Below are 25025 nucleotides of genomic sequence, written 5' to 3' on the forward strand. Positions count from 1 at the left end.
TGAGAGGGAACCCCTCTGATTATGCAACCCTGGGGAAGCCCCATTTGAGACAACACTACCCCTCATCTCCTGACCCTCCAGGGCCGCTCACTTACCCTCAACACAGCTGCTGTGACAGTTTGACTCAGCACTCAGCTGCTGGCATGTCTGGGGACACGGAGCAACCAGGCCTCGCTGGCAGTGTCCAGCCTGCACGTAGACCATGTCCCGGCCACAGTCTGCGAAGGAGACGGGCGCATGCAGGATGGGTGCAAACCATGGGGCGTCCATTTGGGGAAAGGGGTCCTGCGAGCCAGGAGGAGTGTGCTGCCCAGAAGGACCTATCTCCCTCCCAGGCTCTGCACCCCAACCCCCCCAAGAAATGTGTCTCACCCTCATATAAGTGTGTTTTAACAAGGAACAAGTATCCTAAATTTCACCTGCGGCTGAGGCAAGAAAGTGTTTTGCAAGCGGATTCCCAGAAGCTGAGCTCCGCCCCCCCCCCGTAACTTTGGGGTGGGTAGGGGGCAGCTGATCCGGAATGCAGAGGCATGTGCCGTGGGGTGTACATATTACGTCAGTTGCATTGGCTCCAGGTGAAGTACCGAGCCAAGTTCAAGGTTTTGGTTTTAACCCTCAAAGCCTTAAAAGGACTGGGACCTGCATCTCTATGGGACAGCCAGCCTCTTCCGTTATGTCCCTCAAAGGCCACTACTTGATCCCTGGCCCAAGGGAAATCCAGTCTGCCTCAACCAGGGCTAGGGCCTTTTCAGCCCTGGCCCTTGCCTGGTGGAACACTTTATCCAGAGAGAGCAGAGTCCTGAAGGATTTTAGGCCTGTAGGACAGGGCTGTTCCGCCAAGCATATGGCTGAGGTGACCATGGAGCTACATATATGGCCCCCTCCCCTTTCTCCACCACTTTGTGTTCCTTTCTTTCCCGCCCCCCTTCTCTTCCCTCTTCTTTCCTTAAAGACAACAGTCTCTCTTCTTGTCGCCCCCACCGGCTGATCCTTCTGCCAGGGAGACACCAAAAACTAATGATCTGGTGGTAGAGGGAGGGATGAGATGTCTCAAGTCTGGCTGCTGCAACAGTGTAAAGTTATTGTTTTACAGCTAGATACATTTATTATTGATTTATATTTTTAACGATTTTTTTATTGTTGATTTATATGTTTTAATGATAGTTGAAAATCGGCCTGAACCTCCAGGGAAGGATGATGAAGAAATCAAATAAATAAAAATATAAAGATGCCAGCCATAGATGCAGGCAAAACATTAAGAGCAAAAACTACCAGACGATGGCCCCACAGTCCAGAAAACCAACAATAGCCAAGGGCATTCTCTCTGGATCAGGAAGCAAAGTGTCCCTGGGTGTGTGCAGAGCGCCGTTTCCTGACTGAGCAACTGGGCTCCTAGCAGCAGACAGTCATGAGCTCCAGCACCTGGTGACACCTGGAGATCCTCTCCTCTCTTTTGCCTCCTCTGCTGCTGACGCCACTCCCCGGGCTCTAGGCAAGCTGCCTCCGTCTGACCCTCCTTTCTCTGCCAGCAGATCCTCATGTGCTCTGGCTCTTCCCCAAATCCCAAGCGCCATCTGCTGCCCCCAGGCCCCTCGCCACAGCCGACTCACCTCGAGCATCTCCACAGGGCTGCAAGTTGCATGTTTCTGTCTGCACGGCATCGCCGGGACATGGCTGCCCCCCGTTCTTGGGTGGGGGGTCCGCACAAGTCCTGGTGCGGCTTCGAACGCCCCCCCGACATTCTGCATCACAGTCCGACCACTCGCCCCAGGAGGACCAGGCCCCATTCACTAGGCAGAAAGAGACCACAGATGTTGGCAAGACGGAGGCTCATGCCCCTGCCAAGAGTCCCCGTGCGCCAACCATGGCTGCCAGGCAGCCGTCTGTTGGCTGTCCCACCACTTAGGGCGGCTGGTCTAGCATTGACCGCAGCTCAGGTCTTCTCCAGTGTGGCTCTGGCTCAGAGGAAGGGGCTCCCTGAAGAGGTGAAGGGGGCCCCTCCCTGGAGAGCCTCAGGAGGCACTGCCAGACCCGCCTGTTTGCCAGGGCAATTGAAGGGATTGAATAATAGGCATCTTTTGGGGGTGGGCGGGGGGAGAGAGATTTGGAGTTTGCTATTTTATCTTTAGTTCTAAGCTGCAAATGTTTGTTTTTTAACTATTAGTGTGTTGAACCACGAGGAGAGGCAAGAAGTAAAGGTTTAACTAAATGGTGGACTAAAGGCAGAGGAATCGGACCCAAATGCCCTCTCTGGTTTTGCAACCTGGGGCAGATCAGCTTGTGAAGCTCCCTGGAAGCCAGGAGCAAACTGAGCCCAGCCCCAGGTACACGGGCTGCCCTGCAGGAGGGGCGGTCTTGCACCCAGGCAGTGTTGGCAGCAGGCAGACACATGTTTGCTCCTTCCCTCCTCCTCCTCCCCCTGCGTGGTTTGCTCCTTCCCTCCTCCTCCACCCCCTGCGTGGTGTCAGCTGGGCCTGGCCAGCAGCAGAGCAAAAGGGAGCCTCCCCCAGGGCCCTTGCCCTGCAGCCTGGCTCCAAGCGCAGCAGTCTGGGCAACCTGGAAGGCTGGCAGGGGCTGCTCTGTGTGGCCATTCTACCCTCTCGGTCCAGCCCTGCCAGAGCCCAAGCTTGGCTGCCTCCATTGACCAACACATCTCAGAACAGCCAGACGTGTATGCGGTGAGCAAAGGCTTCCGCCCAACACTGGACAAGGGTTTTGCCACGGCTGATCTCCTGAGCATCGCTCCTCCCTGCATTTCTGCACCTGTAAGATTTGCCAGCCCTGCTTTGGTCCCCCAAAGGGTTGGCCACTTGGGACTTTATAGTTAACTTTCCCACTTACCCTTTAACTAGTCGAACTTGCTGGGCCTGTGGCTAACATTGCAGAATTCCATTTTGGGCCGACTTGTAGTCTTCACAGTTTACCACGAGGCTAAAATGCCTGGACACGCATAATGCTGCCTTTATACTGGCACCCTTGGCCTATGCAGGCCAGTCCAGCCTCCTCTGCAGCCTGGCAGAGGCTCACCAGGGTCTGGGGCAGAGAGAGGTTCACCAGGTCACCTAATGTCTGACCCTTTTAACTAGGGATGCACGAGGGTGTGTGTGTGTGAGAGAGAGAGAGACACACACACAGAGAGAGAGAGAGAGAGAGAGAGAGAGAGAGAGAGAGAGAGAGAGAGAGAGAACTGGGAGCCTTCTGCGTGCAAAGGTGAGGTTCTTCCAGTCAGCCGTAGCCCCTCCCACTAAAGAAAGCCTGCAAAAGTTGTATGACCATTTGCAGCACTGACCGAGAGGGCCTTGCTGATGCCCAGTGAGGGAGCAGAAGGAGCTACCTGGGCAGGCCCGGTGAAAGCAGGAGCGGCTGTCGAACTCGTCACGGTCGCACTGGCCTCCAGGGAGGGCATGGCGCAGCAAGTCCCGCCGGCGGAAGGTCACTCCCAGCCCACAGGATCGGCTGCACTCACTCCAAGCGGTCCAGGCAGACAAGATGCAGTCCACTGAAAAGGAAGGGAGATGCTGGGATGCAGGTGGGACCCGGACATCATCCACCGGAAAGCACCTGTCCTGTCCTGCCCTGGGCTGAAGCTGAGCTATTTCTCCAGTGCCAAATGATCCTAGTCATGTTCCCTTGGAAGAGCCCTGGACCACCTAGAGATTTTGAAGACCCAAGTCCTAAGAAGCCCTGACCTTGATGGGCTAGACTAGCTCAATCTGATCTCAGAGGCTTAGTCAGGTCAGCCTGTTGGAATGAGCAACTCAGCTTGGCTGGACATTTGAGGGCGGGGGGGCTACAGCACTCCAAGTGGGCACAAGTGTTGTCTCCTCTCTTTGTCTTAACAAGATATCGCAGTACAGCCCTGGTTAGTACTTGGATGAGAGATCACCAAAGAAGTCCAAGGTTGCCACACCTCTTGCCTTGCAAACCTTGTGGTGTTGCCTTAAGTTGGCTGCGACTCAACGGCACTTTCCTCCTCCACCCCCAGCAGCCAGAATAAAAAATTAAAACGATGACAGAGGATGCACATAAAAACAAACTGCAGAAATTACCAAAAGCCCCCCCCGCCCCAAAAACAAACAAATGTACAAATGATAGCTATATTTAAACATGATAGGTATGTATTGTCGAAGGCTTTCACTGCCAGATTCAACTGGTTTTGGTGTTTTCCAGGCTGTGTGGCCGTGGTCTGGTGGATTTTGTTCCTAACATTTCACCTGCATCTGTGGCTGCCATCTTCAGAGGTGTATCACAGAGAAAAGTCTGTTTCACACTGTGTCTAAGTGAGAAGGGAAAGTTTAGTGTGGTAAATTATCCATGTCCCAGGGTGGGGAACCAATCATTAAGTGTTTGGGTGGAACTTGCTATGCAAAGGTGTGGTTGAGTGCATTGTATTGCAAGTGGGGTTATCAGTCCATAACGTCTCTTCTTTCTTATTGAAGTTGTCCTGGTGTTTGTGAATTTCAGTGGCCGCCCTATACAGTCTGACATAGTAGGCTTCTGAATTGTCCAGAATTTCAGTGTTCTCAAATAAAATATTATGTCCAGTTTTGTTTAATACATGTTCTGCAACTGCAGATTTTTCAGGATGGTTAAGCCGATAGTGTCTTTCGTGTTCCTTAATAGGGGTCTGAATGCTGCGTTTTGTGGTTCCTATGTAGACCTTTCCACAGCTACAGGGTATGCAATATACTCCTGCAGAAGTGAGGGGGTCTCTCTTGTCCTTTGCTGAGCATAGCATTTTGCTATGTATTTTCCTCTGGTGGTTTGAAGAAGATGATGTCTGTAGGTAAATGCTTTTTCATCAGTTTCCCTATTTGATCTGTGATTCCCTTGATGTATGGTAGAAATATTTTTTCCGGTGGTGGGCTGTTTCTCCTCAGTCCTCTGGGTTTTTCTTGGCCTTAAAGCTCTTCTGATTTCTGTAGTGGAGTAGCCATTAGCCCGCAGAGCCCAGTCTAGATGGTTGATTTCATCAGGGAGGAGATGAGGTTCACAAATTCGTTTTGCACGATCTGTCAGAGTTTTGATTATGCCCCTTTTCTGTTGCGGATGATGATTGGAGTTTTTATGTAAATACCACTATGTTTAAATATTTGAAGGGATGCCATGTCAAAGAAGGAGCAAGCTTGTTTTCTGCTGCCTCAGAGACTAGGACACGGAGTAATGGATTCAAGGTGCAGGAAAAGCGATTCCACCTAAATATTAGAAAGAACTTTCAGGCTGTCAGGGCTGTTTGACAGTGGGATTCACTGCCTTGGAGCGTGGTGGAGTCTCCTTCTTTGGAGGCTTTTGAAAAGAGGCTGGATGGCCACCTGTCAGGAGTGCTTTGATTGTGTGTTCCTGCATGGCAGGGGACTTGATGGCCCTGGGGGTCTCTTCCAACTCTGTGATTCTACACAATTTGAGGCCCTCTATGAATGTGAGGCTTGGGCAAATTGCCCCCCTTCCCGAGTCAGGCCCTGGGCCCCTCTCACATGTATGCATAGAGGAAAGAGGCCCCACTCCACACATACCGCAGCTGGCTTCATCGGATCCATCCTGGCAATCATGGCGAAGGTCGCAGTGCCTCTCGAGGGACAGACATTCCCCGCTGCCACAGGAGAACTGCTTAGCGGAACAGGCGCTGGGAGGGCCCAGTGGAAACAGGGCGGGCAGAGTAGGGATGGGTGCAGCTGTTGGGCCACCTGTCAAAAAAACCACCACAGTCTTGGCAAAACATCCAGAGCAACAGAACTGACAGCCAGCGGCCCACAGCTCGGCTCAGCTTCTGTGAGGGGTTCACCTTCAGCAAAGAAGACAGCAGCAGGAGTGCCAGGAACAGGCGAGGCCACCCTGGACTGAATCAGACCCTCAGTCCATCCAGGTCAGCACTGCCTGCTCAGACTGGCAGCCACTCTCCAGAGGTCTTTCATATCACCTACAGCCTGATCCTTTGAACTGTAGATGCCAGGGCTCGAACCTGGGACCTTTTGCATGCCATTGCCAAGCAAGTTTTACCACTGAGCCACGGACTCTCACATGAGGCTGAACTGGTCCATCAAGATCAGTATCGTTTGCTCAGACTGGCTGTGACTCTCCAAGGTCTCAGGCAAAGAGGCTTTTCCCATCTCCTACCACCTGATCCTTTCAACTGGAGATGCTGCCGGTGATTGAGCCTGGGACCTTCGGTGTGCCAGACAGATGTTCTGCCTCTGAGCCCACCACCCCTTCCCAGGCGCTTACCGCAGTGCACCTCGTCTGACCCATCCAGGCAGTCCTCTTGGCCATCACATACAAAGGCAGCCTCTACACAGCCAAAGACCTCGCAGGCAAATTGCCCCTGTGTACAGAGGATCCTGGGCATGTCGGGGCTCTGAGTGCGAGGGGGACCTGCTGGGGACAAGGGGTAAAGAGGGGAGAGATGAAAAGATGCTTATTCTGGTTGGCGTCACTGACTGCCGGGAGCCCTGACCAGAGGTTCTGCCAAAAGAGCATCCTCCTCCCGTCCAGTCATCTTGTCTCTGCTCATAATGCACTCGTGTCACTTCCCCTGATGTGACCATCTCACACTGAGTACGCCCACCACCTTCTTCTGGTACAGCCGTAGAGATGCACCATGGGGTGACGGCAGGACACGCAGAAGTTTTCCCTCAACCTCACAAGCCCAACACAAGATACGTTTGCTTTAAGAACATAAGAACAAGCCAGCTGGATCAGACCAGAGTCCATCTAGTCCAGCTCTCTGCTACTCGCAGTGGCCCACCAGGTGCCTTTGGGAGCTCACTTGCAGGAGGTGAAAGCAATGGCCTTCTGCTGCTGCTGCTGCTCCCGAGCACCTGGTCTGCTCAGGCATTTGCAATCTGAGATCAAGGAGGATCAAGGTTGGTTGCCATAAATCGACTTCTCCTCCATAAATCTGTCCAAGCCCCTTTTAAAGCTATCCAGGTTAGTGGCCATCACTACCTCATCACCTTTCCCACCGAATGTTGACCCTGTCCCAATTTATTATTTTATTTGGGTTTTTTAGCTTATATACTGCTTTCTTCTCTGATTACTCGAAGGCTGATTATGCATGGCTTCTCTGCTGCACAGCAAGGGTGTGTTTCCTTCATGGCAGAGTTTTCGTTGCAGCATTCACCTGAGAATGTGGGCCCCAGCTCTGGTTGGCTGGGCTGGTGTGGGAGGGTGCGAAATCCAGGCAGCCCTGTGGCCCCCGGGCTTCTGGGTGCAATGCTTGGCATAGTGGGTGCCAACTGCTGCTCCAGTCCTTGGGAAATGGGCCACAAGAGGCTCGAAGTCCCGGTGGAGAAGGCAGCAGGCACAGTAGGTTGTTGGCTCTGCCTGGAAACCTCAGGGCTGGGCCTGCCTGTTCCAGGGGCTGACGACTCCCCAGGCTTCATGGTTGCTACTCCAAAGTGCTGGAACTCTTGAGTCAGGCCCGGTGTTCCAGTGAGCTTCCACGGGAAGGACACTGGCCCCCTGTGGGGGAGCTCCGTGCCGGCTGTCCCGGGGACTCGGACTCTGCTGTGCAGGGTTGTTGCATCCACCACAGGCTCCGTCTCTGAATGAGAATGAAGGAGGAAGTCATGGAGAGAAACCTGGCCCTGGCCTAGATTCCAGCCCCCACCTCAAAGCACAGGAGGAAGGGCACCACCACATATCTCAGACAGCCAGCTCTAGGTTGGGAAATTCCTGGAGATTTGGGGGTGAAGTCTGGGGAGTGACCTGCATGGCAGGCAATGCTGTGGGCTCCACCCTCCGAAGCAGCCATTTCCTCCGCGGGTCTGGAGACCAGTTGAAATTCCAGGAGGCCACGCCCCCCCAATGTCATCCACAGTGTAGCTTCCCTGCCCACCCATTGGAGAGAAGCAGCGGGATCCAGCCCAGGTTGCAGAAAGGGAGCCACTGGCATTCCAAAGGTGCCCCCACTACAGCCCCACCCCGACTCACTCCAGGAGCAACCGAGCGCCTCCATCCGCAGGGAGATGCTGCCATGATAGGCGGTGGGCACCAGGCGCAGGAGGCGGGCCATGATGGGCAGGCCTAGGTCCTGGCGCACCGGAGTGGACCTGTCTGAGTTGCCCTCCAGAACCTGGGAGAGGGAGAGAGGTTTGGCAAGAGTGAGCGCAGGAGGCGGGAGGCTGCCTGCAGGGGAGGGTGTGGAAACACCTCAGCCGATTGAAGGGGGGGGCGCAGAAGCACTTCTTTACTGGGGGCATCGTTTTAACTTGCCTGCTTCCCACAGGGGATCCAGGTGGTCTGAAAGCGGGGAGACTGGAGAGGAGGCTGCTCCCCCAGCTTAAGGCGGGAGGGAGGAGCCACAGTTTGGGTGGCCCCTAATCAGGCCTCTCTCCCCAAATTGACTAGGAAATCTAGAACGATGGGGATGTCAAGAGGGGTCCACCCAGGCCATCCTGCACTGAGAGGCTCCAGAATCCTCAGGATGATGGAGGGCATCAAAGCTACTGGCCTGGAGAGTGGGTGGGTCCGCCTGGCCTTGGCAGGGGTTGGGGATGCAGGAAAGGAAGAGGAAGCAGGCCACCATACCTGGGCTTGCAGGGAGGCTGCAGTCCGGGGTCTTGCCCCGGTATAATTCTGAAAGTAGACGCCATCTGTACTATAGGCCAGCCGGTAGTGGGTGATGAAGCCCCCAGTCTCGCCCCCACCCTGTGTGACCACCGCCGTGATGAATGTGGGCTGCTGAAAGTCCACCTGGAAGTAGGGGCTGGGGTCAGCCTGGTGTGGGCTCCAGCCGGTGTCTGAGTTGCGCCTGTAAGGGAGAGCGGGATGTGAAGGTGAGCGGCATTCCACGCCCCAGCAACAGAGCAGAAGCCAAAATGGCACAGAACAGCATTCAAACAAGTGCCTGAAAGCTCAGCAGCTGCAGCATCAAAGCCTTTGCCAGGACTCAACTCCTTCACCTCATTCCTTCCAACAGGCCCCCTGAGCTAATGCACGACACACGGGGTTGCCAGCCTCCAGGTGGGGCCTGGGGCTCTCTTGGAATCACAACTGATCTTCAGACTACTGGAGACTGTGGCTGCTTTGGAGGGGAGGCTCGATGGGATCATACTGTGCTGGGACCTTCTCCTCCCCAGGCTCCAAACCCAATTCCTAACCCAGAGTTGGCAACCATATGCATACAGTCTGCAGAACTGTGCGTCAAGATGGCAGCCTCCACCTCCATGAGCATCTCTCACCCAGCCCTCCCTCACCTGCCTGCCTCCATTCACCCCCATGCTTTGTGTCCTCCTCGACTTCTGATCCACCCCCTCACTCCTCTGTCATGCTGTTACGCTGCTCTAAAGCCAGCCCCCCTCCCCTTGGCAATCCACACCACCCCCTTACATTTTGGACCTGGTGTTGAGGCGTCCGGCTTCTGGAGGGTTTCCGTCCTGGTAGGAGGATGCACTCAGTTGCTGGCTGAGAACGCTTCCATCTTCCATGCCCAGGGGCTCGCTGCAGCGATCTGGGTGGGAAGTCCACCAAGACAAATGTTTAGGGAGACCCTCACCCAGTGGTAGGATTCAAATAATTTAACAACCGGTTCTGAAAGGACTCAGTGGTGGGATTACAGCCAGTTCTCTGAACTGGAAAAAATTAGCTACCGGTTCCACCGAATAGGTGCGAATAGGCTGAATCCCACCACTGCCCTCACTCCATGCTTAGACCTCCAAGGACTGCAGACCAAGTTCATTTCAGCAGCCCTTATTATCCATGTCATGTAGGTGGGCGTGGGGGAAAGAGGCCAAGGTGTCGATGAGGAATTTGAACCTGGAACCCCCCAGCCCGCTCTCAGGGAAAGATGCCTCCTGTGGGAATGAAGTTGTGCTCCACGGATCTGTGAGGGAGTAGGCAGAGTCAGGGAGGGGGGATCTGCACAGAGAAGAGCGCCGTACCTGGTGGGGTGGGGCTGAGGCCCTCATGAGACAGCCATCCTCCCGGGGACACCTGTGAGGATGGAGAAGAGGAGACGTGTCCTGCCGGTCTGTCTGGACTCCAGAGGGCCTGGAGGCTTTTTGTATGGTTAAAAGGGCTGCCCTCAGATTTCCTTCTTGTTGAACCTCTTCCCACACACCTGACAGGTGACAGGCTGCATCTCCCACATAGGCCCCCTTGCTGACTCCGGTCTGCTCAAGGCCTCCTTCCAGAGATGAGTCTGACTTTTGTAAGATCAGCACTGTCCTCTGTGGCAATAACCTAAAATTGGGTGTTGTGGCTTTTCCAGACTATGCGGCCGTGGTCTGGTAGTTTTTGCCCTGGACATTTCACCCGCATATAAGCCTGATATTTTCAGGGGCATGTGACAGTACAATGTGTTTCTCTCCGTGGCACAGCCACAGATGTGGGCAAGACGTTAGGAGACAGAACTACCAGGCTGTGATCACACAGCCCGGAAAACCCACAACAACCAGTTGATTCTGGCTGTGAAAACCTTTGACAATACAATAACCTAAAATCATAAAACTGTTAATTGCATTATCAGTATAAAAACAAAACATTAATGCTAAGCCAGGGCATAAAACCCACCCCGACGCAGCCCAATATCTGAAGGTGGCCCCTACAGTTTGCCTCCCTGGAAGCCTAAATTCTCCTTGGACCATGTCTGGCCAAACGTGCGAGTCCCTGCAGACTCACTGAGCACGGGAGATCTGTGCATCAGCAGAAAGAAATGCAGATAGATGGCTTGAGGGGAGAGACGGAGACTTGTACCTACAGCAAGAAGTCAGTTGTGGGGGAGGAGGGACAGCCAGCCCACCCCCACTTTAACCCCAGCCCCTGTGCAATTAGCAGTATGAACACAACAACATTACACCAAGCCTCCTCGCTGCTCGGCTTCCTCTGATAGCCAGACGTTCTCACAAAGCAGGAGCACCCCTCCCGCCATGGTCCTGTGCCCCCAGGACAGTGCCCAGCTTCATACCAGAGTTGGGTGGGGCACTGAAGGCTTCCACGGCTGCCTTTCCCGGGTCCACGGGCTGAAAGAGACATTGAAGGGAAGAGTGACTATTCTCGTGGCACTGAAAATGACACTGTGGAACTAAGCACTGTGGAAGAGGAAATTCTGGGAAACGAGGGAGGAAAGTGCAAAGAAATTGCCCACACATGGAATTTCGGTCACAGGCGTACATTTGCAGCGGTGATTAAAACAAAATGCTTGTGGTGGACAGAGCCCCATGCTGGCAGGGGCTGATGGGAATTGTAGTTCATGAACATCTGGAGAGCCACAGGTTGCAGACTACACAAAGACTGGACCTTGGCACACCACTGCCTTTCTTGGGCATCTCAATTCTCAAAAGCCTCACTCTGCCTTCAGAGGAGAAAATCAGGAAGCGCCTGTGAGCCAGCTGCAGTTGCTAACTTCCAGGTGGGGGCTGGAGTGCTCCTGGAATTAGAACTCGTCTCCAAACTACAAATGTCAGTTCCCCTGGAGAAAATGGCTGCTGCAGAGGGAGGACCCCGTGCCCCTGCTGAGCCCACTCTCCTCCAAAATTCCACCCTTCCCAGACCCCATCGCCAAATCCCCAGGAATTTCCCAGCCCAGAGTTGGCAAGCATAGGTCCAGCTGACAGCAGCCGAGGAAGATCTGGCTGAGTTAGTTGTTCCTCTGTTCACAGGGACCTTCAGCACCTAGAAGTTCAACCAAAGACTTTGTGGGGAAGCTGGCCACCCGCCTCTCCACCTCCGCTGAACTCCCTCTGCCTCTGAATTACCTGGCGGTGCTTGCTGGGGGAACTTTGCTTGGAGGAACACAGCCAATCTCATCCGTGGCATCTGGGCATTGGGGGGCCCCGTCACACCTCTGGGAGGCTTCAATGCAGACATTGGAGAAGGAACAGTGGAACTGGGAGGGAAAGCAGCCCAGTGTGGGGGCAGGCTCCAGTGATGGGGCAGCTCCTGCCAACAGGCATAGACAGAGAGTGGGCATAAGAACATAAGAACAAGCCAGCTGGATCAGACCAGAGTCCATCTAGTCCAGCTCTCTGCTACTCGCAGTGGCCCACCAGGTGCCTTTGGAAGCTCACGTGCAGGATGTGAACGCAATGGCCTTCTGCGGCTGTTGCTCCCGATCACCTGGTCTGTTAAGGCATTTGCAATCTCAGATCAAAGAGGATCAAGATTGGGAGCCATAAATCGACTTCTCCTCCATCAATCTGTCCAAGCCCCTTTTAAAGCTATCCAGGTTAGTGGCCATCACCACCTCCTGTGGCAGCATATTCCAAACACCAATCACATGTTGCGTGAATAAATGTTTCCTTTTATTAGTCCTAATTCTTCCCCCCAGCATTTTCAGTGTATGCCCCTGGTTCTAGTATTGTGAGAAAGAGAGAAAAATTTCTCTCTGTCAACATTTTCTCCCCCATGCATAATTTTATAGACTTCAATCATATCCCCCCTCAGACGTCTCCTCTCCAAACTAAAGAGTCCCAACGGGCAAGGGGGTCACGGAGCAGCAAAGTTCAACAATGACCCTGAGGTGCCTGAAAAGGGTTCCCTTGGGGTTCACCACCACACTGCCACTCCCTGAAAGAGTGTTCATAGCCACATAGCACAACCAGTTGTCCATAATTGTATGTAAGGCATATATTCCCAGGGGGATGGTATTTGCAAGTGAGCTGAAAGCATGTGTGTGTGAGAGGGGTAGTAGTGGTGGTGGTTTTATTCTATGCGAAACTTTGGCTTGGATTCCACAACCAACCTCTGTGGATGGAAGGGATTTTTGTCAGTGTGACTTTCTCACTTCTCCTCTCATGCCGTAGCCCCAGTGATCCTCAAAACGTTTCTCCTGGTGTTCAAGGAACAGCAGCATTAGGTGTAGTCCAGGGGTAGGGAACCTGCGGCTCTCCAGATGTTCAGGAACTACAATTCCCATCAGCCCCTACCAGCATGGTCAATTGGCCATGCTGATAGAGGCTGATGGGAATTGTAGTTCCTGAATTTATCTGGAAAACCGCTGAGTTCTCTAATGTAATCAGAAAGTGTTTGCTTGGGAAGTCCCCTTTAAAACTGTGTCCCTTCTAATAGAAATTGTCCACAGGATCTAACCCTTCAGTATCCCAAAAGTATCTATTAGACTTGTAGGTTAAACACTAGTGGGCGCTATGGCCCTTCTCCCAAAAGGGTGTCACAAAACCAGTATTCCATCTCAAAGGGAGCTCTGCCTCACAAAAACCTACGCCTTAAAAAATCTTGCTGGTCTGTAAGGTACTGCTGGATTCAAATCCAGCTCTTTGCCTGCAAAGTTAGTTGACAGACTGAATAGTTCACTCTTGATGAAACCTTCCTTATATATTTTAGGTGTACACATAAAACATTTTGCACGGGCAGCTGCCAAGTGCAGGTGTGAGGGAGCCCTCGGGCATTCCTGCTCTTCCTCCTACTGGCCTTGGGTCCCGCAAGCCTGTTTGCTGCTCACCACAACGCAGTTCGTCAGAGAAGTCCCCGCAGTCGTTGACTCCATCGCAGATGGCGCCGTCAGGCCCTGCAGGGATGCAGCGTCCATTCCGGCAATGGAACTCACCCAGCTGGCAAAGTCTCCCGCCTGGCACTTGAGCTGGGGTTCCAGGGAGCTCTGGAGACACTGTGGAAGGTGGTTGTGCTTCATGAGTTGAAATGGCAACCGTGAGAAATAAGTCTTAGAAGAGGGATATTGTTGGTATTTGCAAGTGTCTGTCACAGCCAGTCATGAAAGGGTTAATTATCTGTTTGTGTGTAAACAGGATGTTGAGGTTGCATTCCAATGAGTTGACCTATTGATTAGCTATTGGCCAGTTTGAATAGCAGTTGTTACATGTCTGTGAGCACAAATACCAGAAGTTATAAAGTTAACCTGTTTTCTTTGTTCTCACTTAGATGAGGCAGATGATCTCTAAGATAACCATGTGCTGAGACAAAACTGTAAATAGGTTACAGTGCAGTACAGTGTTTATTGTTTTTCTCCATTTTACCCTTCCCTTTTTGCTAGTAAAATTTTATATAAAGCAACTCATCAGTATCTAGTAAACTTTTAGCTACTAAACAAACATCAGAACTTTTAGCTAGTAAACTTTTATATGAAGCAACTTATCAGTATTTAGTAAACTTTTAGCTACTAAACAAACATCAGAACAAACTTTTAGCTAGTAAACTTTTATATGAAGCAACTTATCAGTATTTAGTAAACTTTTAGCTACTAAACAAACATCAGAACAAACTTTTAGCTAGTAAACTTTTATATGAAGCAACTTATCAGTATCTGGGTCTTTATTGGTATCTCCTAAACTCTGCTAATTGCACATGCCCACCCGCAAAGGTTATGTTTGTCCAGGTTTGTCTCCTCTGCGAGAAGAGACCCTTTTTTGAGCAATTTAATTTCCAAAAAGGGAGATGCTGAGTCTTTTCCCCTCCTCCTGCCTGCTTGGATTAACTTGGTGTGGATCACTTCAAGCCCCTCTACTCTGTGCTACTGGCTGTAACCATCGGTTACAAACGGGGGACACTTATTAAAAGCCTCCGAGAGGCTGCAAGATGTCATCGATGGGAGATGAAGACGCCTCACCCTCTACATCTGCGAGTGCCCCCTTTCCGATGGCCTGCCCCAGTCTGCTGCCTCCTCTCAGAAAGCATAACTTTTTACTCTGGCAGTGTTGTCTAAAAGATGGTGAGAGACTTCAAAATGGATGATGCAAAAGCAAGGTATGTTCTCTCATCTACTGTTGGAGAAAGTGAGGCTGTGCTTGTGTTAAGCTGTAAATCAGCACACGCCCTGTGGGAGGCATGAAGAAGAAGAGTTTGGATTTATATCCCCCCTTTCTCTCCTGCAGGAGACTCAAAGGGGCTGACAATCTCCTTGCCCTTCCCCCCTCACAACAAACACCCCGTGAGGTGGGTGGGGCTGAGAGAGCTCCGAGAAGCTGTGACTAGCCCAAGGTCACCCAGCTGGCGTGTGTGGGAGTGCACAGGCTAATCTGAATTCCCCAGATAAGCCTCCACAGCTCAGGCAGCAGAGCTAGGAATCAAACCCGGTTCCTCCAGATTAGATACATGAGCTCTTAACCTCCTACGCCACTGCTGCTCCTCTGCTGAGAGCAGAAATATTCTGTGAAAGCAGCTAACCAGGTATGAAGAAAACTCTATAGTGCCAAAATGTTGGAGAAGGCAAATCTAGAGGATAATTTACAGCAGATGTTTGAACTTGCTTTTTTAAATAGGAGAATCAGTCAAGATTGTTGTTGTTGATGATGATGATGATGATGAGCAGCTTAAATTTTGGGATCTCACCTTTCCCACAGCCCAGCAACTCCATGCGCAGGAAGATCCCATTGTGGAAGTCATGAGGCAAGATGCGGACATGCCGGGCGAGCATCATGTGCTGGAAGGTCCGCACTACAGGGGTTGAATCATCAGAGTTCCCCTCGAAAAGCTAGACAGAAGTGGAGGTAGTTTGAGAACACTCTGGCATTGTTGAACACGCCTGCACATCCAGGCTAAGTCCGGCACACTCCAACACACCTGTCCCCATGACAAGATCCTGCAAGGCCCCTGGCTGCCTTAACATGGCCTCCACACAAGGTTTTCAAAATATCACTCCCGAATCAATAAAGGCCAAATATAGCAAAAATTTGAAAGAAAGAAATACGCACATGGGGGACTAAAGTCATAGTTTTCTGGTACTGCACTCCTGCATGGAATAGCAGCCATCACTCACTATCAATCCCCACCCCCACCCCCCCTCAAAGTTATCTGGCACCTTTGGTGTAGGTCTGCCATGCATGGGGGAAATCTCAGAGTAGTCAAGCCATCTCACACCATCTGGACTGAACTGCAGGAAGAAGCTGGTCACGTAGGCATCAGAGGATCCGGCCCCTTGCACCACTACCCCTGCAGGAGGACAAAACAGGGCACCGTTGCCATGGTCGAGGCAGCTCCTGACCTGACTCTCGCAAAGACACTGAAGCAGATCCTCTCACAAATTCTGGGCGCAGGGCAAGACACAGGAGGAAGAGTGCTTTGAGCTCCCTTTCCCCGCGGATTTGTCAGTGTGGCCTGGCGGTAGCATTTGAGAGGCTGGAAGCAAGGACGCTCTTGGGTCCAGAGCACAAGCGGCTGCTGTTCAGCCTTCCTAGAGGGCAGCTGGGGAGATCATACCAACATCAGAACAAACCTGCTGGATCAGCCCCAGGTGGGTCCATCTAGCCATTTAAAGCCATGGCCAACCAGATGCCCCGGAAGACCCATCAGGAAGGCACAGAGACCACAGGCCACGCTTCCCCCTCCACTTCAGGTTCTGCTCCAGGCCCACGTTATCCCTCAGCTGCTGCTCGTGTTGGGTGGGAGCCCTAACTGTCCTTGGAGTGCTGCAGGCATAATCTGCCTTTGCAAAAGTTTCCGTTTCTTTTTTCCTTGAACAGGTTGAAAAGGCAGAGCTGATGCACAGCAGCCAGAAGCTCAGCAGTATCGGAGCTCAAACACAAAAAGGTTCACACCTCTCAGTTCAACAATTCAACAGTGTAAATGGGAGGAGGATTCTGCAGCCTCTATTTGCCTCAGGCCCATGCAGGAAGAAAAGGGGTTTGATCCTTCCATGTAAGTTTGGTTTCACCAGCTTCCTGGTGTTCCGCTATAACCATTTTCAAGGGAAATACATGGGCTTTTAAAAGACGTGGGCTTTTTATTTCCAAATGTAGGGAGCTGGTTTCAATGAGTTAAACAGAAGAAAACTGAGATTGCAGGAATCTTCACTTTACATTTCCTAGGCAGTCCAAGATGTTAAGAACATAAGAACCTCAGAAGAGCCCTGCTGGATCAGACCAGTGAGAGTCCATCTAGTCCAACATCCCATCTCACACAGGGGACAACCAGTTCCTCTGGAGGTCCAACCACAGGGCAGGTGAGGCCGAGGCCTTCCTCTGATGCGGACTCCTGGTGCTGGGGCTCAGAACATGGAGGCTCCTTTCAGTCATGGTTGAGAATTGGTCCTCTTACTTGAGTCCCACCCCTGTCAAGCCCCACCGTTTAAAGAGCCAATACTGACCGGTTCAATATCCTAAGGCTATGGTGGCGAACCTTTGGCACTCCAGATGTTATGGACTACAATTCCCATCAGCCACTGCCAGCATGGCCAATTGGCCATGCTGGCAAGGGCTGATGGGAATTGTAGTCCATAACATCTGGAGTGCCAAAGGTTCGCCACCACTGTCCTAAGGTTTGCATTCAGTACCTTGATCCCTGAGGATGCCCCCCACCTCCAAGCATGACTAGCTCCTAATTCTGCTATAATGCCCTTGAGATAGCATTTCTGGGGGAGGAGTGGGACTGTCTACAGGTGATACCCCTGTGGATACCAGATGGACAAATGAGGATGGCACCTGATTCAGCTCCCCTCATCCAACCTGCATGACTGGGCCCCTACCTGTAATGTTTCTGGGCTCTCCCAGATCCACATGCAAGAAAGGGGGCCGGGAGAGCAGCTCAGGATACACATCTGCTTGGGGGCTCCACCCCTGTAAATCCAAACTGGGCAGCACACGGTTGAGGCGAGCAGCATACGCCAGGTTCCCTGGCTGCTGGGAAGAAGCATTGAAACTGGAGTCTGGCAAGGAGCTGATGCCCAGGGGGCTGTAGCAGAGATCTGCAGCAGGTAAAGGAAGAAGGTGCAGGTAAGCAGGGTCTCCAGGATCAGCAGGGTTCCAGGCTCCTTGGGAGAGCACTTCCTTCCTGTGGAGAAATGCCCTCCATCCAAAAATTAATGGCAATGGCTCTGGCTAAAGTCAAATGACAGCTTACTATCTCACACCCTGCAAGGGTGTCATATGCCAAGAGGGCAGCTAGAAAATAAACCCTTTCTCTAGCAGCAGGAAGGGCCAAATAACCTGGGAGGGGGGAGAGGAGAAAGGATTCCTTCCAAGGAGAGATACTAACTTACAATGCAAATTGTTTGTGAGTCCAATAGTAGATATTTATTCTATTAATTTTAACGGTATGGGGGTGGATTGGAATTATTCTGCATTACATTATTATGTTGTATGATATTATCGATTTTTGCCCCCCTGAGCCCAGCTCTGCTGAGGTAGGGCGGGATAGAAATTGAAAATAAAGTAACATTAAATAAATTCTCTGGACATATCGAAGAACCTCACTTGCGTCTTGCTCTTCACATGGGAGCACAAGCTAGGAACAACGAAGCCTTTACCGTCCCAGGGACTCCATCTTCTCCATGTTGGAAGTATCAACAGAGAGAGGTCCCAACCAGCAGTACTAAGGTCAGCCACTGCAACTTCAAGTAAAGCCAACCTGTTCCACATGAACTTCATTTTACAGTCAGCTTTCAGTAGGCGGAAAGCAAACTGCATGTTGCCACCTTTTCTTTGTGCTCTTGCTCAGTCTGAATGCTTGAACTGATCACATGTGTAGTTTTTATTCATTTATTAAACCCTTACATTTTGAGTGTTCTAAGCCTGATCTCTGGAAACCCAGCAGGCCAAATTCTGTCTTGCTGTTTGAAGTGTTTAACAGGGAAGGACTGTGGGTTAGCTTGCCATGCCAGGAGTGTGTTAACCCAAGAGAGCAAAGCTGTGATAGATCACCCTCGTGCTAGCTCTGAACAGCCAAGTGGGCAGACGGAACAACTGGGCACATAGCCTCTCAATGGCTACAAGGGCACAAAGTGTTTATAATTTAGTGCAACTCTATAATTTAGCAAGAGATGCTCTCAGGGTCGCTGGTGGGAGCAGCTGTCCTCCAGTTTGTTTTTGGCACTCTTGGGGACTGAGGGGAAGGGAAGTAGTCAGTGAGCAGGGAATTGGGATAGCTGCCAGGATTTCCAACAAGCCGGGACAAACGTGAAGGAGCAGGGAAGGCTGGTGAGTCCATTCCTTCATTCCCCTGTCCCTTGCTCTCCAGTGTCCCATCAGTCCCAGCCCTCTTGCTTGTGAGATCCTCTCTGAAATTGTGAACCTCAGGAAACCCACACAGGTACACAAGTCAACCACTGGGCAGCTGACAGGAGACCCCCCCACTGATTCTCTCAAAGAACATAAGAACATAAGAACTAGCCTGCTGGATCAGACCAGAGTCCATCTAGTCCAGCACTCTGCTACTCGCAGTGGCCCACCAGGTGCCTTTGGGAGCTCCCATGCAGGATGTGAAAGCAATGGCTTTCTGCTGCTGCTGCTCCTGAGCACCTGGTCTGCTAAAGCATTTGCAATCTCAGATCAAGGAGGATCAAGATTGGTAGCCAGAGATCGACTTCTCCTCCATAAATCTGTCCAAGCCCCTTTTAAAGCTATCCAGGTTAGTAGCCATCACCACCTCCTGTGGTAGCATATTCCAAACACCAATCACACGTTGCGTGAAGAAGTGTTTCCTTTTATTAGTCCTAATTCTTTCCCCCAGCATTTTCAACGGATGCCCCCTGGTTCTAGTATGGTGAGAAAGAGAGAACAATTCCTCTCTGTGTTAACATTCTCTACCCCATGCATAATTTTATAGACTTCAATCATATCCCCCCTCAGACGTCTCCTCTCCAAACTAAAGAGTCCCAAACGCGGCAGCCTCTCCTCATAAGGAAGAGCCTTCTGCTGGTTTCCAAAACTCCCCAGGCTCAGGAGGACCCAGCAGGCCTTACTCAGAAGAGAATTCCACGGAAAAGGGGGTGGGCGTGAGATTAGGCCTCTCCACTCCCCCTCTGGGACCATCAAGCTGTGGCAGAGCTGTTCCTGCCCCAGGCAGGCTGAAGGCCCCAATACTGTCTCTAGGGGCAGTCTGTGGGTAGATGAACTGACCCTCAGATGTGACATGAGCCTCTGAGCAGCCTCTGGATTTTTAAATACCCTGAGAATCCTGGAAGGTCTTGTACTGTTGGATGCAGCAATGTCTAATATGCAAAGGAACTGAGGAGAAGACCCAGCAGGCAAGGCGTCCGCTAGAGAGGGCTGTAAAGTTAGTGACCCCTCCAACATTTTGTGTCACCTCTTGTCTGTTCTTAGACTGACACTGTAATATCTTGCTCCTTCTCGGATGTTAGTTGCAGAGACTTTTCCTAGCTAGCAAGGTAGCAGTCTGCTATTTTTCCCTCTTTCCTATCCTAAATGTAGTTCCTAATAAACATTTACCTTCTACCCTTTTAATCAGTGCGTCAGCTGATTCTCTATGCAGTAAACTCCAACATGCACTGCAGAAACTCACCACCAAGCAGGGGCAGAGGGAAGGTGCTGAGTGGCACAGGTGTGGTGACGCCACTTGGGCTGGCCCCGCCGGACCCCAGGGGTGTGACTCCTGCCTCTGTGGGCGTTGCTGTTCGGTTCTCGCCTAAGTTATGAGGGGAACAGGAAGACAAGACAGAGCAGTCATTCTTAACCAGGGCGGGTGGAGGGCTATCACTCTTGTAGGACAGTGAGAACTTTTGGGAGTGTTTGGGATTTTAACCAAGCCCTCTTCCCTACTTGCAATGGCCACTCAAGGAGGAATGTTTTATAGAGCTCACCTAGATTAAGGTGACCAGATTGTCACCTTTTAAAACCGGGACCAGGGTGGGCGCGCAGGCACGGCCGCAGGAGCGCACTGCCTTTTGGGGCATTCCCCTGTTTGGGTCGTTCCCCTGGGGCATTCCCCTGTTGGGGCGTTCCTCCCTGTTTGGCGCGGGAGGCTGCTGCACTGCCTTCTGGGGCGTTCCCCTGTTTCCCACCCTGTCACAGGGTGGGAAAAAGGGAGCGCCCCACATGGCAGTGCGGCAGCCTTCCAAAAATCAGGACAGTAAAAGAAACCCGCAGGATGCGGGACAAATTGGTTTAAGGTGGGACTGTCCCGCCAAAAGCGGGATGTCTGGTCACCTTGACCTAGATCTCCCTTTCAAAGTGGCACACAGTGAACGGGAACTCACTGTTTGCCCCCCTCCCTGTCTGGAACAAAAAAGCAACCGCCAAGAATCCTCCCCCAGTTCAGAGACTCACCAGCCTCCACACAGTAGCAACAAATCTCTCCCTGGCCCTCCACGAGGATTCGCCCCTGCAGGAAAAAAGGAGCAGATTCATTGGGGTAGTTGGCACATGCTCAGAGGCACCCCGCCCTGTGAGCTGACCAGGCTCAGGGCCACAGAGGTCTCCAGGGCCCTGCGCTCACCTCGGGGCAGGCCACCGTGCTGTAGGGACAATACTGGGAGCACTGCACCATCAGGTTGGGCAGGCACTGGCACACCCGGCACTGCCCGGACCGCCAGCGGTCGCTGATGGCGTGGGTTCGGCCGTGGTGCTCGCACTCCTCGCAAGGCTCCGTCTCACACCTGGGAAAGGGAGAGAGGCGTTTGTGCCAAGGCTGCCAACCTCCAGGTGGGGCCCAGAGTTCTGGAAAGGCAACTGCTCTCCAGGCAGCAGAGGGCAGTCCCATACCTCCCCCCACACTAGTGAAAACAGCTACTCTGGAGAGGGGACACTGTGGCATCACATCCCTGCTGGGTCCCCTCCCCCCCAAACTCCACCCCCAGCTCTCCACAAATTCCCTAACCTGAGGTGAGCACATTTGAGCCCCCAGTGCTGGTGGAGGATTCTGCCTCGGGTTGGAGTGCTTGTTGCTGCCACTTGTACTCTCCTCCTCACCCCCCACCCTCATTCCAGCCTCTGCCTCCCCCCAACTACGCTACATGAACAGAGTTCCCCCCCCCCTTCTTCTGGCTCTTTGCAAAAATATCCTGGGCTCACAGCAATTGTGAGAGCCAAATGGGGACAGTGTGGCGTAGTGGTGACAGGGTCAGCCCGGGTCAGAGGGAAGACCCACTTTCAAGCCCTTGCTGGCTGACACTGGGCCAGTTACACACTCTCAGCCTGATCTACCTCGCAGGGCTGTTCTAAGAAAATGCAGGAGAGATGCGCTCTGTGTGCAGCTGCCGCCACGAGCCCTGCAGGGATTTGCTTGCTTGTTTTTCCTCCCTGTCTACCGTTTGTGGACTTTGTGGCGTGAGTGTGCGCCAAGCAGTGTGCGTGTCTCTTATGTGTTGGGATATAGCAATCTAATACCGAGCTCCCCAGGAAGAGAAGAGAGAAACTGGTGCCCCAGCTACTGGGCTGGGAAGAGGGGCTGCAAATAAGCGGTTCTCCATGGGGGTGGGGCGGCTGGAGGGGTTTTTGCCTCCAGGCGCCATTTGGCCCCCATATGTCTCTGCTGCATGCTGCTGAGGCAAATGGAGGATGCACCGTTTTATAGATGCAGCAAGATTCCGTAGTCTAGCCTGTCCAAGCCCTAAGACAGAGTGCAGCCCCACAGTACACTCTGGGTGTTAGAAACTGGCTTTTTACTAGTTCTCTTCTGACCAGAGAGGTCTCAGCCACCCACTTCCCACTCGGGAGAGATTTTACTTCTCAGCCCCAGAAGCACTCTGCCCCTCTTTCCTGACCCCAGAGGGGCTTGTGTGTCTGGCCTCCGTCCCCTCCACTGACAACTCACCTGCGGGCCTTGCGGTAGATGCCGCGGCACTGGCGCCCGTTGCCATGCTTGCTAGGGTTGTTGGGGCTGCGGAAGGACCACTGGATGCTCTGCACCCCACAGGGACCCAGACACTCGCCCCACGGGGACCAGGATGACCAGCCGCAATGCACTGTGGGAGGGAAGAAGAGTGTGGCAGCCCCCTCTCTGCCCCATGTGGATGGAGCCAGACCTGTGGCACAATGTTCCCCCGCAAGGGCTGAGGTGTGTAGGGATCCTCCCGTTAGGAATCAGGAGCAGCCACCAAGGGGAAGGACCGACCCTGCCCACCTGTGCACTCGGGGTTTTGTCGGCAGCGCTTCATCTGCCCATCCTGGCAGGTACAGATACGGCAGTTGACCTTCACTAGCTGGCCCGGCCAGTAGCGAGTGCCCTCCACTTGGCAAGGGCATTCCCGCGGGCGCACACAACGCTGCTCGCTATCTAAAAGCAGACCTTCGGGACACCAACACCCTGTGGAGTGGGGAAGACACAGTGGGGGGACAATGTTCAGATATACACCAATGGAAGGACAGAAGGGCCTTGAGCAGAGGTGAAATCCAGCAGGTTCTCACAGGTTCCCGAGAGTAGGTTACTAATTATTTGTGTGTGCCGAGAGGGGGTTACTAATTGGTGATTTTGCCACGTGATTTTTGCCTTAGTTACACCCCTCCTCTCAGCAGTAGCGCGCAGAACTTGAAGCAGTCTAGCAGGAGGTGCACCAGTGTGCGTGGCAGCCTGCACCTGCGTGCATTTGTTTCCCGCCCAAGAACCGGTGCAGCGGCTGCGTCCTTGCCACAGCCCTGACCAGGAATGCCCCGCCCCTGGAATGCCTGCCCTCGCCCCCGTCGTGCCCCGCCCAGCCCCATTGGCGCTACGCCACAGTTTGAATCCCACCACCATGGGAACCTGTTATTAACATTTTTGGATCCCACCACTGGCCTTGAGCATTGCGGGTTCTGTTTTCATTGAGCAGGTGAAGACTTTTTTGTTTTGTTTGACATTCCCTCAATGATCCCTCCTTCTTAAGCAACGTTTTAATGACTGCTGTTATGTTTTGTATATATTTGAACTCTGCTTTTTATTGTTTTAATGATGTGTGACTGGTTGATTTTAATGGTTTTTAAATAAGATTTTATCATGCAGTTCATTTTTTTGGTGGCCTTTGGAAGGGCGGAAAGGTGGGATACAAATTTTGTAAATAATGACAATAATGATGGTGGTGATGATGATTAGTGGTGATGGTGGTAACAACCACAATAACACACCTCTGTTTTTCATTTCCACTCGGTATTTGAGTCAATTTGGGATTCGATGCAGATATTAGGTAAAAAATATCCACCTAAGATGCCCCCGTGAAATGCACAAGGTTGCCCGTGACAAGAAATAATTAATCTGAAGGAGAAACCGTATCTTCTGACCACAATAAAAAGTCACACACAGCCTAAGGACTGGGAGCTCACAAACGTAACAGTGGAGAGTCTTAGGTTTCCCATATCATATTTGGGGCTTGCGTGCTGCAGTCATAGGATACGCCCAGCCCTGGATTTCACCTCGTGTCTTCTTGACCAGGCTCAGTCACCATATTGTGATTTTTCTTGCCTGGCCTCTCCCTCCACTCACCTGGACTGCAAGATCGGTCCTTCTTGCACCTGGTTCGGCTGGAAAGCTCTGCACAGGAAGTGGGGCAGGGCGCACACTTCCGGTTCACCAGTTCCCCAGGGCAGGTGGAAGCATTGCGGCATCCTTCCAGTTGACACGGCTCTGCGGATGTGGAAGCAGGAGAGTGGGAATGGTGTTGAAATGCCGACCCCAGGAAGGTTATGGATGGGGTGCAAACAAAGGAAGGCAGAGAACGGGAAAGGGATGCTGCATAGAGCTGGGAGGGGCTCCGCCCACCTCCCTTCCCAGGGCTTGCAGACCTTGGGAAGGAAGGTGGGGGGAACGATCCTGGATGCCCAGCGTGAGACGGTGGCAAATCACGAGGCAGGACTCACTACCAGCCAAGCGTCACACACAGCTGCGTGGCGTTTGGTTAGAAGTGAGGTCACCACGATCCACTCCTTAGGCAGTTACGTCTAAGGATATTTATGGCTGGTCTCCCATCTAAATACTGTCCAGAACTGACCCTGCTTAGCTTCTGAGAGCTGACAAAATCAGACTAGCCGGGGCCATCAAGGTCCAGGCAAGACCAGCCACTGCCTACTTCTGTGCTGTGACCCTGCACTTTCTTGGAGATCTCCCACCCGAACGCTATTCAGGGCTGACCCTGCTTAGCTTCTGAGATTGGGAAAGTTCAAGCCAACCTGGGGTCCCTGGGACTTTGTCTGGGGTCAGCATCTCGCTTTTGCTGTGCTGAGTCTGCAACCCAAGCAAAGCAGTGACATTCTGTCAGTCAACCTGCTGGCAGATTGCCCACCCGGGTGGTGGAGAGGACCATCTTGCGCTAGAAAACAGGATTCTGGTCCCTGAAAGGAAGGATCGCTGTTGGCTTCTCAGAAGGCACAGAAAACTGTTTCACTCCACTATCTGTCTGCTAGAATGCCTCACTGGGTTCTTCCTTCCTCAGGGAGGAGCCCAGCTTTAATCTCCCCAACTCTCCCCGCCCCGGG

General features: G+C 52.4%; 1 protein-coding gene across 6 annotated transcripts in view; it reads right to left on the reverse strand.

Moving 5' to 3' along the window:
- Positions 1-25025, reverse strand: part of LOC125441207 (SCO-spondin-like) — a 125733-nt gene that overhangs the window by 50757 nt on the left and 49951 nt on the right. For 3 of the 6 annotated variants that reach the window (XM_048511616.1, XM_048511617.1, XM_048511612.1), the window contains 22 exons: positions 24037-24177; positions 22705-22887; positions 22396-22546; positions 21079-21238; positions 20910-20964; positions 20146-20268; positions 17372-17590; positions 15710-15840; positions 15241-15382; positions 13397-13561; positions 11694-11877; positions 10904-10958; positions 9879-9930; positions 9328-9448; positions 8527-8749; positions 7930-8071; positions 7118-7540; positions 6223-6372; positions 5514-5684; positions 3335-3499; positions 1611-1790; positions 96-218 (listed from right to left, as the gene is read on the reverse strand). In XM_048511616.1, coding sequence (XP_048367573.1) covers positions 96-218; positions 1611-1790; positions 3335-3499; positions 5514-5684; positions 6223-6372; positions 7118-7540; positions 7930-8071; positions 8527-8749; positions 9328-9448; positions 9879-9930; positions 10904-10958; positions 11694-11877; positions 13397-13561; positions 15241-15382; positions 15710-15840; positions 17372-17590; positions 20146-20268; positions 20910-20964; positions 21079-21238; positions 22396-22546; positions 22705-22887; positions 24037-24177 — 3459 coding nt within the window. The remainder of the gene's footprint in view (positions 1-95; positions 219-1610; positions 1791-3334; positions 3500-5513; positions 5685-6222; positions 6373-7117; positions 7541-7929; positions 8072-8526; positions 8750-9327; positions 9449-9878; positions 9931-10903; positions 10959-11693; positions 11878-13396; positions 13562-15240; positions 15383-15709; positions 15841-17371; positions 17591-20145; positions 20269-20909; positions 20965-21078; positions 21239-22395; positions 22547-22704; positions 22888-24036; positions 24178-25025) is intronic. The other 3 variants (XM_048511614.1, XM_048511613.1, XM_048511615.1) reach the window with 3 other exon arrangements.

This window comes from Sphaerodactylus townsendi, linkage group LG11, assembly GCF_021028975.2.
Source record: "Sphaerodactylus townsendi isolate TG3544 linkage group LG11, MPM_Stown_v2.3, whole genome shotgun sequence".
NCBI lineage: Eukaryota > Metazoa > Chordata > Lepidosauria > Squamata > Sphaerodactylidae > Sphaerodactylus > Sphaerodactylus townsendi.